The sequence below is a fragment of the Varroa destructor genome, unplaced genomic scaffold (assembly GCF_002443255.2).
Source record: "Varroa destructor unplaced genomic scaffold, Vdes_3.0 BEIS01000005.1, whole genome shotgun sequence".
NCBI classification, from domain to species: domain Eukaryota; kingdom Metazoa; phylum Arthropoda; class Arachnida; order Mesostigmata; family Varroidae; genus Varroa; species Varroa destructor.
The window spans coordinates 30337083-30351418 of NW_019211458.1; the positions used below are offsets into that span (position 1 = coordinate 30337083).

The 14336-nt window shown below is 40.9% G+C and overlaps 1 protein-coding gene and 1 long non-coding RNA gene across 2 annotated transcripts in view; both read left to right on the forward strand.

Annotated features, from left to right (window-relative positions):
* The window catches only part of LOC147755532 (uncharacterized), a 42314-nt gene that overhangs the window by 11766 nt on the left and 16212 nt on the right, over positions 1–14336 (forward strand). Inside the window, 6 exon segments of the mRNA XM_086990502.1 lie at positions 1351–1452; positions 1710–1765; positions 1865–2084; positions 5673–5939; positions 12055–12240; positions 13888–14335. Coding sequence (XP_086846628.1) covers positions 1351–1452; positions 1710–1765; positions 1865–2084; positions 5673–5939; positions 12055–12240; positions 13888–14335 — 1279 coding nt within the window.
* LOC147755533 (uncharacterized) lies at positions 6169–11423 on the forward strand. The gene is made up of 2 exons (XR_015328273.1): positions 6169–7662; positions 9452–11423. It is a non-coding gene; the product is annotated as an uncharacterized LOC147755533 (long non-coding RNA).

Consider the following 14336-nt stretch of genomic DNA (forward strand, 5'->3'; position numbering starts at 1 on the left):
ATATATATAATTTATCGACGAAATCTGCCGAACGGTCTGGAAGCTGCTGATCACTTTCATATTTATGAACGAATGCTCGTAAATTTTCGACATGAATTTGCTAATCATATTATTATCAACGTATCATAATAACAAAACGACCATTATTTAAAAGCGAATATTTCAAGGGGTATATAGGGAAAAAAGAGACGTCGATGAAACCGCGAGGAAGTCCCAGTAGAAATGCGGTCTAGGGAAATGGGTGACAATGTAAATCTAGTCCGGGCGGGTTTAATAAAGCCATAGTAAACCAGAGCCACTGTAGGAAGTCATAGACGAAACACAATAGGCGTATAAGCGAAGTAGACAAAAGTTAGTTACAAACAATAACAACAACAACGACGACAACAGTTGTATTTATAATTAGAGTATACCTATCATAGAGAAACGAACTTATAGACGGTAGCGAAATAGAGTCAACATATAGTGATAACATCATGACCTGTAAAGCTTATAAAAAGCTACTGTAATTGTCATTGTAACTGCTACACATATAGAAGAAGTTCAAGCGTGTAATAAAGACTGTTGTACATCATGAATATGTTGTTATTTTCACATGTTTAAATCTATCTGTGAGTGGTATGGCTTCTGGTACAGATGTAAAGCCTAAATCTGTTCATTTGAGTGTGATGAAATAGATAATAATAGTCATCATGTCGAGTTAGGCCTATAGAATGTTGCTAATGAGCTTTATTCTTACAGAAAACCTGAGCACGAAGTACAGCTGGGAATCGAAGCATCGCCGGCTTATCAAAAGCTCCTTCCCTATCGAAAATTCCTCATACAAGATGATTTTACGAAGACTGCTCGCGGTTGATTCGTTGCAAAGCCGCTGAATTTTTGTAGCTCCTTAGAGGAACCATCGTTCTATACTTATATAACCTAAATGATCCACACACAGATTGGTCATCAGCAATGGAGGGCTAGTTCGCTACCCGTATTGTCATTAATATTGGGGGCAATCATCGAGCCCTCAATACGGTGCTTGACCCTATACAGTTTTTCTTTCGATTTTTTTTCAACAAAACCATAGGCACAACCGTAATAATAAAATCGTCTGCTTCAAATCGACGCTCTTCACTTAAACTCGACTCACATATGAAACTAAATGATCTAACATGTAGTGAATTATTAGCAAAATAAATCATCTGTTTCTTAATAGACGGAAGTAGACATGCAGGGATGTCTTTATTCGACGGAAAATTGAACATAATAAAGATATTGTTAACTGCTTTTATCATGAGCGTTAATTTCTCCGCAGGAGGAGATATTGGTGGAGGTGGAACCGGGGCTGGCGGGGGAGGTGATCAGTGGGCGCTGTTTGGGTCGCTTGGTTCCCAGCAATCAACGATGGAGTGGACTCGCAAGAAGTATCAGTGCCTGTTGTGTGGCCGATGGTTATCCACCAAGCAGGTAAGCATGGCAACACAAAGCTAAGTGAAAGATCGGTGCTCATGCGTTCGTTTTATGTATGAGGCAACTTGTTATCATGTTACCCCAACCGTTATGGCATGATGTACCACTATATGTCTACTAGATTCAGGATGACGTGATAGTATAGGTTTGAAACTAAGCGTAGACGCACTTCGTTTCGTGCTTGAAGGGGCTAGCCGTCTAAAGTGATGCTTAAGGGCAGGACCAGACGTGATATTCGAAACATTTCTTTTCAGCGTTCAGTTGTCAAGGCTTGGTTCTGAAGCAAGGTCCAAGCATGCGATGTTCAGAGGTTAGTAGGGAAACTCCCACATTATCATACACAAATCAGGGCGACCTTCTGGTAATCGATGATTACTTGTGTGTATTTACTTAATTCGTTTAATTCCAGGTACTGGACTCACACATGCGAGCGAAACATACCGGCGAACGACCCTTCAGCTGTCATCATTGTGACAAAACCTTTGCCTCCTCGGGGGCCATGCGACTACATGAAGAGCGTAACCACTCGAACGCCTGAACGTCTCACGATTATCTACGCCCATTATCAAAAAGTGTCGACTACAGAAATGATCAACAAGCAACAGCTATTAATGGAAATGAAGGCCAAGGTCAGAGTTAGCGGTATCAGCATCATCAGCCATCTTGAGCCGCGTGTCATCATAAAGCTCGTTGTAATAGCTCAGAATGTGGCTACAGATCTTCGTGTCGTTGAATAAAAAAAAACCCTAGTCAGCTTTTTCCCAGGATCGTTTAGGCATTTGATCATTGTTCAACCTGAGTGAAGTACGACTTTTAGAAGTCTCCAAATTTACGTTCTGCACATCGACAAGGCTGTTAATCCTTTGTACAAAAAGTAAAAGCCAAGGACAAACGCGCAACGATCTAAGAAGTCTCATCAAGAACAGAAGCAAGCCTGGCTCGGGCTTACCTACATTCAGCGAACTCTGTCATTTATATTCGGTTATTCTTATATTATTTTCACTTCGATTATGAACGCTGGTTCGGGAAGTAGTAATATTTCTTAGAAGGGTCGTTCAGAAGTGGAGAAAATTTCTCGCTCGCGAATATTGATATGAGCGGACATACGTAACATTGATACTTACAAACATATTGAGTGAGCTCTGGAGGACCTTTCGTACGAGCTTAGAAGGAAACGCAGCAGAGGAACAAACGCTTTGCGAATGGCATTGGCTTTTCACGTACGCAATACATTCGAGGAACTGAGCTTTATTCTGGTGCAAGACAGTTCCGTGCGTAGGCAGTGTATCACGAAGCGATTAGCACGGAGCGTTTTTCTCTGTTCCTACCGTGAGCGCCATTTTGTGAGCAATCCGAAATCTGTTCACAGCGTATCTATAAACGTTTTCAATTTTTGGAACGAATCTTGCTTGAATTGCTTGCTTAGTCACGTATAATGTAGCCATCCAGACGTATCAATAGACTTACGTTTCACAAATGCAGCTCGAGGTTTCTATAAGCGAAATTGCAGTACATGGTGGAAATTCTGCTTACAAAGCCACTGGGAGGTCCCGGTGCACAAACACGCAGGCGCAGACGTCGGAGTTCACTGCAGCAGCTTCGTGTGGGGATAGCGCCCTGGGTGTGTACACCGTTATATTTATGATAGTAGTGGTATAGTTTAAAGTAATGGCTAACGGAATAAACGTTCTTGGTGTTGCTGCTGTAAAAAAATTGAAACCTCAGTCGCGAACGCCGGGAATCGAACCCGCGAACCCCGTGAATGGCCGCTTCCGGCACGCGTGTCTGTGGCCGGCGAGATTGATTCGTGCTTGGCCCTGTCACGATCTGTGAGCAGGATATCATCGCAACTGGTAACGAAGTATTGCATAGTGTCAAGCCGACCTCTTTCATTGAACTATATACATTATATATAAAAACAAAAAATAAATTGATAATATATATGCGTATGTAAAACTGAGATAAAGGAAGAAGAAGCGATCAAAATGAGTGATAGAGGAAACGTCATATACCGAGCCAGTTCTCTGACATGTTTCGACTTTGGTCAATAATAGTAAGTAATCATGTGTGCAGCCCCTTCCCATTTCAAAGCGTCATGGAAAATTCGCTTACGACTAACTAAGACCAGGGAAAAATTGACGTGGTCTCTGTTGTGGCTGAATCGTCGAATACATCAACAGCCCCGATGAGCAATGTTTGTGTGCATGCGCGAGTATCTTAGAGTTATTTGGATGAAAGTCAACAACGACTAAAGTCGTTCAGATGTGGCAATCACCGTTGGAAGCTGATCAGTTCCAATTAGTCTCCTCTGCTATCACATGTAATATATACGTAACGTGTAAGAAGTAATATATATATATACATATCTATATATATATATATATATTCGAGTATATGACTGTTACTCCTATCAATATATAATCCAGAAGCAGCTACTTCCACTCTTAGCAATTACGACTATTATTTTTATTAATAATTAATTATAATTGTATTGTTGTTATAGAGATTACTCTATGTTAGTTAATTTACTAAGGATAGAGGGTAAATGGATATACAGAAGGAAAGAACAAATCGAAATGAAAATCAGGAGATAGATAGAGTGACGACCCAACTCCTTGCTAGAGTCTGTTACGCTGAATCTAGGAGCTTGTTCTAATGGACAGATCTAATTGTACGTTCGGTGTTGATACACAAACCAAGCTTTTTCAGACGTTCTGACGTATTTTCCAGCCTCTGCTATTGTCGATTGCAGTGGAACACGGTGGTCACATATTGACACTAGTCAAAAAAAATATAAAAGTTTTTTCTGATGCTGGTCGATTTAGTCATTTATATTATATTGCCATACTATTGGCGATCACTGCTTATCATTATATTCATTGATACTGTTAGTGAACTATTCTATTTGATATATATATATATATATATATATATATATATATATATATATATATATATATATATGTGTATATATGTATGTATATATATCTCGAGTTTTTTCTGTTACAATTACGTAACGTTAATGACGTACTGTTAATTTTGACAGCTATCATAGATGTCGTACGGGGTGTTACGGTGTGCGGCTTGAAGATCAAGACAATGGGTGTTATTGCTTGCTGTGTGTACAGAGGGGACAGCGAAGGGTAAACAAAATGTTTTTGTCGCGGATTTTGCGACAAGATGTTTTTTCTTGATCTTTTTTATTCTAGAATTGGATTGACAGATAGACGGAGACAGGAAGAAAAAATGGTATAGAAGCCTAATGAAATACTGACAAGTGGCAACATTCGACATTTTGTGTCAGCTGGTCTCCCGTCTAAATATATGATGACTAATAATATATAAGTGCAGTTACTATTGTGTACAGGGTACAAAGGATTCATCTAGTTGAGGGCAACTAAACTAAAAAAATAAAAGGAAAGACTTTGCGAAGAATGAGACAAGAATACTAGAAAGATATAATAATATAGATGATGATTATTATGACTGTTATAAATTGTAGTCTGTCATTAATGTACAGAACAATTGTGAAAATAAAGTTAACAAACGAGAGAACGAGAACTCTAATAATCACTATCGTAATTTCTTTTTAATAAAGGCCAAACGGGCGCGAACAAATGGAGTATGAGCGTATGTTATTATGTTGTCTAGAGAAATGTGGAACTTTGCTGTTAATTAACCATTTTCTTTCAGATAAATGGACTCGGATTAATGCGCATCCCACATAACGTTGCCCATCCCGCTTCGCTACGGACCTATTGCAGGCTTTGGTAGAAAACTTTACGGAAAATTGTTACTAGCAGCTTAAATAAACATTTTCACTATACTTATTCGAATAAATGTCGTAAGCCAGCTTTTTCCTCTCAGATGTCTATTCTAGGGGTGGCTGTCGGTGTCCTGGACTGCGTGTTTCAAATAGCCATCGGCGTCTACCAAAGGATACTTCGTTTGGGCGGTTCAAATCGAAAAAAAGACGCTTAGGTTAAACACTGTTGTGATACTTCATAAGAATTCTTGTGGAGCTCCGCGCCTCGTTTCACTCATTCTTATTGTCTAATATACAAGACTTAGCAAACGTAAATATAGCACAATATAGCAGCAAGCTGTTTACCTCGTCCGTGCTGCTTTAGAGTGTCTATCGATGGCCTTGATCGTTTGTGCATATTTAATATGCAATGATTATTCAGCATTGTTAAATGCTATTTTTTCGCTTGTAGATTCCGGGGTCGATGACATCGGAAGTCTCGGCAGTCTAACGCCAGTCAGCCACGCCTCGAGCTTTTTCCTCGAATGCGCCACAGTCAATGTCAGCACTGCCTGCACGAACATCGACAGCTCGAGGTATCCAACGCACGTCTCCACGAGCCCGTTGATTCGAGCAGACGACTTGGTCTCGCCAATTGTCCTCACAGGACCACCGTTGCCTCATGAAAAATTCACAAAGCAGGACGACCTCATTTACTGTCACAGTTGTTCATATATAAGTAAGCGAATCGATCATATGAGAAGGCACATTTTGCATCGACATAGCCTCTTTAAGCCGTATTCGTGTGCGTTCTGCAATCGAGAGTTCAGTCGGGATATTCCGCTAAAGGACCACATACGGACGGTGCATACAGGCGAGACGCCGTACAAATGCCGCCATTGTCCACAAGCTTTTCCGTCGAGCTACAATCTTTGGCAACACTGCAAGCTTCAGCACAATGGGAAAAAATAGCAAATAACTATCGTGGAGATGGACAGAGAGCAGCGAGCCTTAGCGGGTTCTAATGGCCGACTTTCTGGGGGGCGATCATGATGATGATTACGCTGTTGATAACTATGGGTATAATAAGGGTGAGGATCGTGGTGAGGCCGAGGGTGAGCTTCGAATAAGTAGAAACATCCACATATGTATTCGAGTAGTCCCTCTGCGAAGAGTTGTACTGTCGAATGACAAATGAAGGGCAGATTGTGCGAGATCGAACTCAGACGGCATTTGGAAATAGTATGCGCACTCCGAGATGACAGCTCTGGCAAGCTGAGATAATTACCAGATTCGCTTAGTGATGTGATAATAATAAATAATATGGTTCCGTGTCGACAAAACAGGGTTGAAGAAGAAGACTATCAAAGCTAAATAATTAAACAGAATTACTGATAACGAACGAGTAATCGTGTAAGTAATGATATACAAAACTATCTGACCGTAGTTATTTATTCAGCCCGATATTCGTTGACGTTGATGTTCTATCATAGTTAATGATAGATAGGTGTAAGCGAAATGTCAAAACGACAAATTACTTTGTTGTTAGGCAACAAAAAGCAAACAGACAGACTAGAAACAATAAAGCAGTAAGTAGAAAGGAAGACGCTCAAACACTTACATATACTTCGGTTTTCGATACGTGATAGTACACGTATCTCTCTGAATCTAGTCGGTTAAAGATTATTGAACGGGGTCTTGCCGCTTCGGATAGAGAAAGCAATGCCATCGGACGATAGCGTAACGATCGAAACACAAACGAGATCTTTCAGACAGAGTAATATATGTTTTTTAAATTGGTTCCCTTAGGCAGTGATTGTCACGTATTGAGACTATACGTGCATCATGCGCATGTGGTCTTGTTGTAACGCGAGGGTGCTGTTTTCTAATGTTGCTAAATATACATAGCTTTCCTATGGCAAAAAATACTAAACTTATATATACTACTTTATAGTATTATAGTAGCGTGATGTTTTCTATGATGGTACGAGCGGAGATGTGTTGGCACCAGACAATGAAGTGAGATAATTGCAATAGAAATAAAGAAGTAATTTTTGATGATACGTGTTGGCGTATGATTTTTGTTGTTGTTTTTAACACACTGTGGAAAGTGGACGACAAAATGTTATGCGTACATATGCATTATTGTCCTAGAACTGTTTGTATAGTTTGTTGTTATTATAAGAACTTCAGGAATATATGCTATCGTTGACTATTGGCTTGATTTATTAGCTGTCAGCACTTTTAAGCTAAGCACTAGACGTTCTTGTCATTTTGTTGAATAGATCCGTAATTAACAGTATATCTCTCTTTCAGACACTTCAAATAATTGCTTCGGTGAAGTACTCGCTTCAAGTGCTATGCATTAGATACGACAGTGTCGCGGCGGATCGAGCGGTCTTTGAAACTGCAGTTGTGATTTGCGAACGTATCCGGCTGTAGCAGGATTATATCATAAAAATGTATATAAAGAAAATAAAATGTCTGATTAATTGGTAGAAAGTGTATGCTTAGCCGGTAAAGCTTCGAGCTGGCGCCACTTCATCAGATAATTTCCTTTGTCTTTATCAGATATGTCTCGATGCAGTTTTGACTGACTTGGACCCTATCAGAATCAGGCATCTGATCTGCATTAGTTGAAATACAGCGTGGGTTTATCTAGTAATAGTCTCGTTATAGTACCTATAAACGTTTCCGCAATGTGCCTAACCCTTCGAGGACCTTTTGTGTACAATTTCATGCAGGCCAATCAATGTCATGTTGTCGTCTCCATCACAAGATTTATCTCTCCACTAGGTTAGTTTGTGATAGTTTGTTTTCGTTGATATAGTTATACCAGCCGTCATTTACGGACGGATTACGCCGACAGAGTTCTGTCGCGTCAACGTTCTCGGTGATGCTGGCGAAGCATACACCCGTCTGGGTTCATCCGACCAAGGCGAACCAACAAAAGTGGTCACTCCTAGACCGAAAGACCAGAAGTAACTTAATGGTCTCCATTCTTCTGTAACCTATCCTATACGTCACAAATCATTCTAGTCGCCCACTTGAGTTTGGTTAGTTCGAACGATTCCCATTTCAGTGCATTGAACGTCAACGACACGTGGTCTTCCAGATACTGCCTCCGTGGGTCGACACGAAGGTTCTTCGATAGGCGATAGCTTTTTCGTTGAATTCTCGTTAGGGCAGCAAATCTTGATCAGTGGTCAACGATTTTGATCGTTACGATCAACAGACCTGCTGCAAATTGTGCTAATATGAAACGCAACAATGCGCGACATAAAGTGAACAGCGACATGCTCGGGCCCGCCATACAAAACATCGACAGTCAGTTTGTGCTCGAATCTGAAAAGGGGTTCGCAGGAAAAGTTACATAACAACTCGCCTGAAGATTTGCCTAGGCGCGTGAAGAGTAATTAATTTAGTCAACTCGACTGTCGGAGAGCTACTACAAAGTGACTAGATGACTATACAATGGAAATTCTGAACTCTGACGTCGCATTGACACTCCAAAGCTCTATAGTAGGCCACAACTGGAACTTGTGATGGAAGAGAGAACGTCGACGAAGAGTCAGAGTAACTAACGAATGTTCCCAAGTTGGTATCTGCTTAGAAAAAAGTATTTCTTGCACTCTTCTGCACGGAGAAAAGATGCTGAACGTGGTATGGGGCACAGTTTTGTTATTAGAGGATTTGAGTGTATCCTCATGCCCTGTATGTTTGAAGGAGGGCGTTAGGAAATGAGTTTTTCATGGCTTCAATGGTTTTTGGCCATTAAAACGTTATCAAAACGTTGAAACAAGCTAAGAGTGACTCTTATATCTGCATAATAATAAGTGGTTGTTCCGTTGAAGCTGAAATTATGCAAATGAATCGATCGCGGGAAACGCTTTTGTGGATCCCGTAATGTAAGTCTAAATTAGTGCACACAAAATAACTAAGGAGAAATCATTAACTTATAGACTATTTTCGTTCTTAAGGTCTGCATTTATATTAAATCTACACTAAGCAAACACATTGATGTGAATGAGCTGAAACTGTGATAATATATATTAATTAAAGAATCATTCTCTCTCTCTCTCTCTCTCTCTCTCTCTCCTTCTATATATATATATATATATATATACATGTAATGGGTTTCAGCAATTTATTGAACTCTAAGGGCCGGCTGATGTATGTAGTACACATCGAGAGTGTCTGGGTTACTTTTGTTCTCCTTGTTTACTTGGTCTTACATTTCTGCCGTTACAGATGTTCGTGAAATGAAACTCCTGTCGCGGCACCATCACTCGGTTCCTAACTCGCATGGCAAAGTTACCGAGTGGTTATCACTTGAAAATAGGCTGGCATCTGTGCTTCCGGATCAAGTGACCGTTCCGGTCCCACTGTCACGCCCGCCGATACAAAACTGTCCACCCCATCCAATCGAGTTTGACCAATTTGAAGGGTTCTCTACGCGAACAGCGCTGAACGTGGATCTTAGCAACGGGCTCCCGGTTATTTCTCCCATGGTAGCAGACGGAGATCCTTTAACTGACGACGAGTACTACACGTCCCCAAAGGAGGAACTTCGCTCAATTGCCAGCGATTTCTATAGACACGGCCGTCATACTCGATGCAAATTGTGTCCGTACGAGACTCGAAGGCCAGAACATATGTATCGGCATATTCGAAGTGTACACAGAAATAACCGTCAGTACTCATGTGATCGATGCGGACGGAAGTTTGTCCGAAAGGATTATGTAACGAGCCACATGAGGATTTGCCGAGGTGCGGCACATTAGGTAAAATGAAAAGGTTAATCGATGCGATCATTGAGTGGGGGGGGGGGGGTATGAAATTGGTGAATAATCAAGTTTGGTAATATTCTCGAACTGGTTTCAAGAGCAATAGTCTTATGAGGACTAGTAATTCCTAACTGTTTTATAAATGTGCATATTGTAAGATAGCTGGGTTAGTAAGGAAGATCAGAAGGTGCCAAACAAGCCGGAACGGAGCTTGAAAAAGCCGATACCGTTGAAGGAAATTGAATGCGCTCTCTCTCTCTCTCTCTCCATATATATATATATATATATATATATATATATATACATGTGTGTGTGCAGTGAAATCTTTGATTTGATATCAAGCTGTTGTGAAACTACTGGGACGGGGACTGGCCACAGTACCTTGTGTGGTATGGACTCCTACTACATGCTATAATACGTACTAACATATGTGTAGTTTATACCTTATTATAGTCGCTGTTCAAAAGGCCGCCTAGCGAACAGGGGTTAATGTAGTCGATCTCAATAACGATCCGTGAGCTACACTAGAGAGCCCCAACGTGCTCAATTCGCGTGCATTTTATTTCTTGCACTACATATATGTTCTATTTCTACGCGTCATAGCCTGAGTATATGTATCCGCTTTCTATCCAAATAATCAATAGCTAATCCTATTTTACCCACATATCATACTGACCTTTGCCATGTAAGATATCACGTATGCACGGGATTTACATTGAACTATTTTTTTTTTTTGTTTTTTGAAACATATTGTCAAACAGCTCCTACAAAAACTTGCCTGAACCGCAATAATGCGAAGCTATCTTTTCTATTCGCTGCTTGATATTCGTCTACAATATACAAACGCGACCTCAAGCCATAGATGTGTATTGTAATGTTATACTGCTTTGTCCCGTATTGTCGACCGATTTACTTTAGCAGGGTAAAAAAAAAGTTGCCAGAAGTACGTATTTCGCCTCATCGTTCGTAAGGCTGTGTACTTTTCCTCTCTCTTTAGCAAGAATCCACTATGGTGACCATGCTGATGACGACGACCTCTGCGAAGGAAAGGCGCAGATGTCCATGCGGAATGAATTAATATACCCAACGTTTGTTTGCTTCATATCGGTTGAATATACGTCGTTTATTTGTCTCTGATGCTAAATAGGTTGATCAATTCATTCACACTCGCAAACAAATTGTTTAAAGAGTTCCTTGACAATTACTAAGGCCGAGCAACAGGCTACGCGTAAAAAGGCGAGCGGATTTCAGATATTTTACGATAAATGGACAAGACTAGCAGACGATGCAAACTATTTCGTGGCTAAAAGCGCAAATTGACAGAAAATAAGCCAGTAGTGGAATGTATAAGCACGAATAGAAATCTACAATAAGAGTTAGAAGTGTTGTTAATAAAAAGAACAAGTAACAGCGAAAATAATGGATGTTGCCAGTGATTGCTGACATGTTTTTTTAGTTATACTTAACTATAGGTTAGTTGGTAGCTGTATGCTTGGTCGATTTTGAAATTAACTTGGTCTACTGCTAATTGAGTAACAAGAAAATCAGCCAGGGTATAGTCTAGTATTACGTATTATTATTATATTGAACGATCGCAATTAGATACGTTAAAATACCCTGTATATAATGCATGTATCAAAATACAAACTAAGTATATCTACTTTACATGAATATCGTTTTTACTATACTTTAAGCAATTCCTACAATATGATTTTTGTTTCAGCGGATACGTCAGTTACCGACATCGGCTATAGACGTCTTCTTCGCTGAGCACTTGCAAATTTGCCGAATACAACTTAACCGTCCATGGATTTACTCGCCAGTAATAAAAAGGACAGATTTTGTTTTGGACTCTTGCCCAAAGAATCCTTTATCCTTCTAGTCCTTTTAGCTGTGTGGACACCCATACCCTTACCCGTCCGAAATTATCGAGATTACATTTGCATCCATTCATAGAGGTACGCAAACTCGTGTAATCGTGGCGTTCACATTTTTTTTATTCTACCTTGTATTTATATCTATTTAGTTTCTGTCACAGACGATGTCGCGTGCGTTGACGCCCTGGAGGGTCCGGAGGAACCGAGGGGATCGTTAGCTTCGACCACAGCGCGAGGTTGTCAGTCGGGGTTGCCTATGGCAACTGCAATCAGTCTATCGGAACTTGTCCTGTCGTCGACTTTAGCAAGTGGCCAGAAGTTATTAGAACATTTGGCCACGAAACGTCCTGCTGCACAGCAGACTTTTATGCAGGAGGTAGGCAGTGGTTTATATCAATGTGTGGCGTGTCCTTTTAGTTCGGCCTGCTTCAATTCAATCAACAGCCATGTTCTACTAAGTCATTTCGGACCACGGCGAACTCGGGGCTCGTTGGGGGAAAAAAGAGGTGTGCGTCGAAGCCATCAGCAAGGGGAAGTAAACAGAGTTGCTTCCGCGGGACGATTTGAATAGACAATGATATTGAAAGCGGGAAAGTCCAAAGTTAGGCAGTTGGACACGTCTTGTGCTACAGATTCATTGGGGCCTCTTGAGTTATGATTCTGTGATCGCTATACGCATACACCCACACACACACACTCATATATATAAATATAGTTTAGCGTTGAAAGCAGACGATTTCTGTAGGTAGGTTCTGACGTAGCACACTGTCATTTCGACTATGTATCTTGTAAAGTTGTCCGCTTGTGTATTATCAATTGAGCTTTCATCTATGGAAGTTGTCGATTATGAGTCGTACTTTTGATGCAATACAAAACAGCACAGTTTCCCATTTCAAAAGTTGCTCCACCCTCTATTTCACTAATGTAGCAACGAATTAGAAGAACCGTGCACGTTACGACATGGACGTAATAACGATCCACCGTCCGGCGAAATCGAGTGCACGAAGAACGTAGTAGTTGCTAATTCTAAGCGAACAAATAATTGTCTTCTATTGGTGTAGGTGTGACGGATCGGCCTCGCATCTTGCGAGACGAAATCCAGCGCACATATTCTAATTTGTTTGTAAAACGCTGTAATAGTAGCGCTTCTGTAGGGGTGGCGAGAAGACATTATTACAGAAGCGAGGCCGGGCTGCCTCAATAAATGTTCATGGAAATTGCTATCTACCGACTTTCACTGTACTTACTGTAGAATTTATGTGTGTGTGTGTGTGTGTGTGTGAGAGAGAGAGAGAGAGAGAGAGAGAGAGATACATATTTACCCTGCAGCATTGAGCTATTTTGATTTTGATTGAAATCTAGCCTGTCGTACTAACCACTGATATCTTCTTCCAGAGAATTGCTTCCCGATTCCGCAAAATCGTGTGAATCGATCATCTCAATCACATAATCTCTAACATCTCGTTAGATCTGGCGATATCGATCGCTAAGGGCCCTGCTAATGCCCCAATGATAATATTACATCGTGGACTTTTTTTTTGGCTATTTGGATTTTTAACGTGTAGACGCTAAAAAGACGCTTCAAATGACAACCCGCTGTGTTTCAGAAACGTGCATACATTGTGTGGTTTGTCTAACTAGATTTGTTGTCAACAACACTAATAAATATACACATATAAGCATAGGCTTATACATACATTCACTTGGAAAGCTGCCAATGGCCTTTGCCATGGCCGCTAATTGTGCCTAGCTAATTACTCTTATAACAACTGTATAATACGGGTTCAATTTTAGCCAAAACCAATGTCACGCAAATGACTTGAAATCGTTCCATTATTTAGCAACCCCTAGATCAACAGCATTCAGGGCAATTGACTGACCCACAACATAAACCCATCTTCTTTGTTCCGAACAGAAATCGATTATGTTTGACGATATCAACGACCTCATCATACACTTAGCCAAAGCACACCTGCACCCTTCATGCAAATAATGCACATATACTAAACTCAAATGATTTCAGGGAACGCGATTTCCTCTCATTCATTTGGCCTCATTCCGAGTCTATCAGGATCACCCACAAGACCGGACCTAAACGCGACGCCACCGATCCTACACCCAGTTCCAACGATGTCAGTGATTGCTGCCTGTTCCGTGCTGGATATTGCGCCTCAAATGGCAGAGGCGAGCCTTGTGCCCCAGTTAAAGCTGCGCCGGCAGCATGGCTTGTACTTTTGTCCTAATTGTGAGTACAGTTCACCTGTAGTCACCAACGTACGTTATCATTTTAATAGTAAACATTGTCTCGTCAAGCCATTCCAATGCGGCTTCTGTGGAGCAGCGTTCGGGACACTCGTACAACGAGATAACCACGTTCGACGTTTACACACCGGCGAGCGGCCCTTTCGCTGCGACAAATGTCACCGTGACTTTTTCTCAAGGAATTCTCAGCTTTACCACAGCTGTATTCGG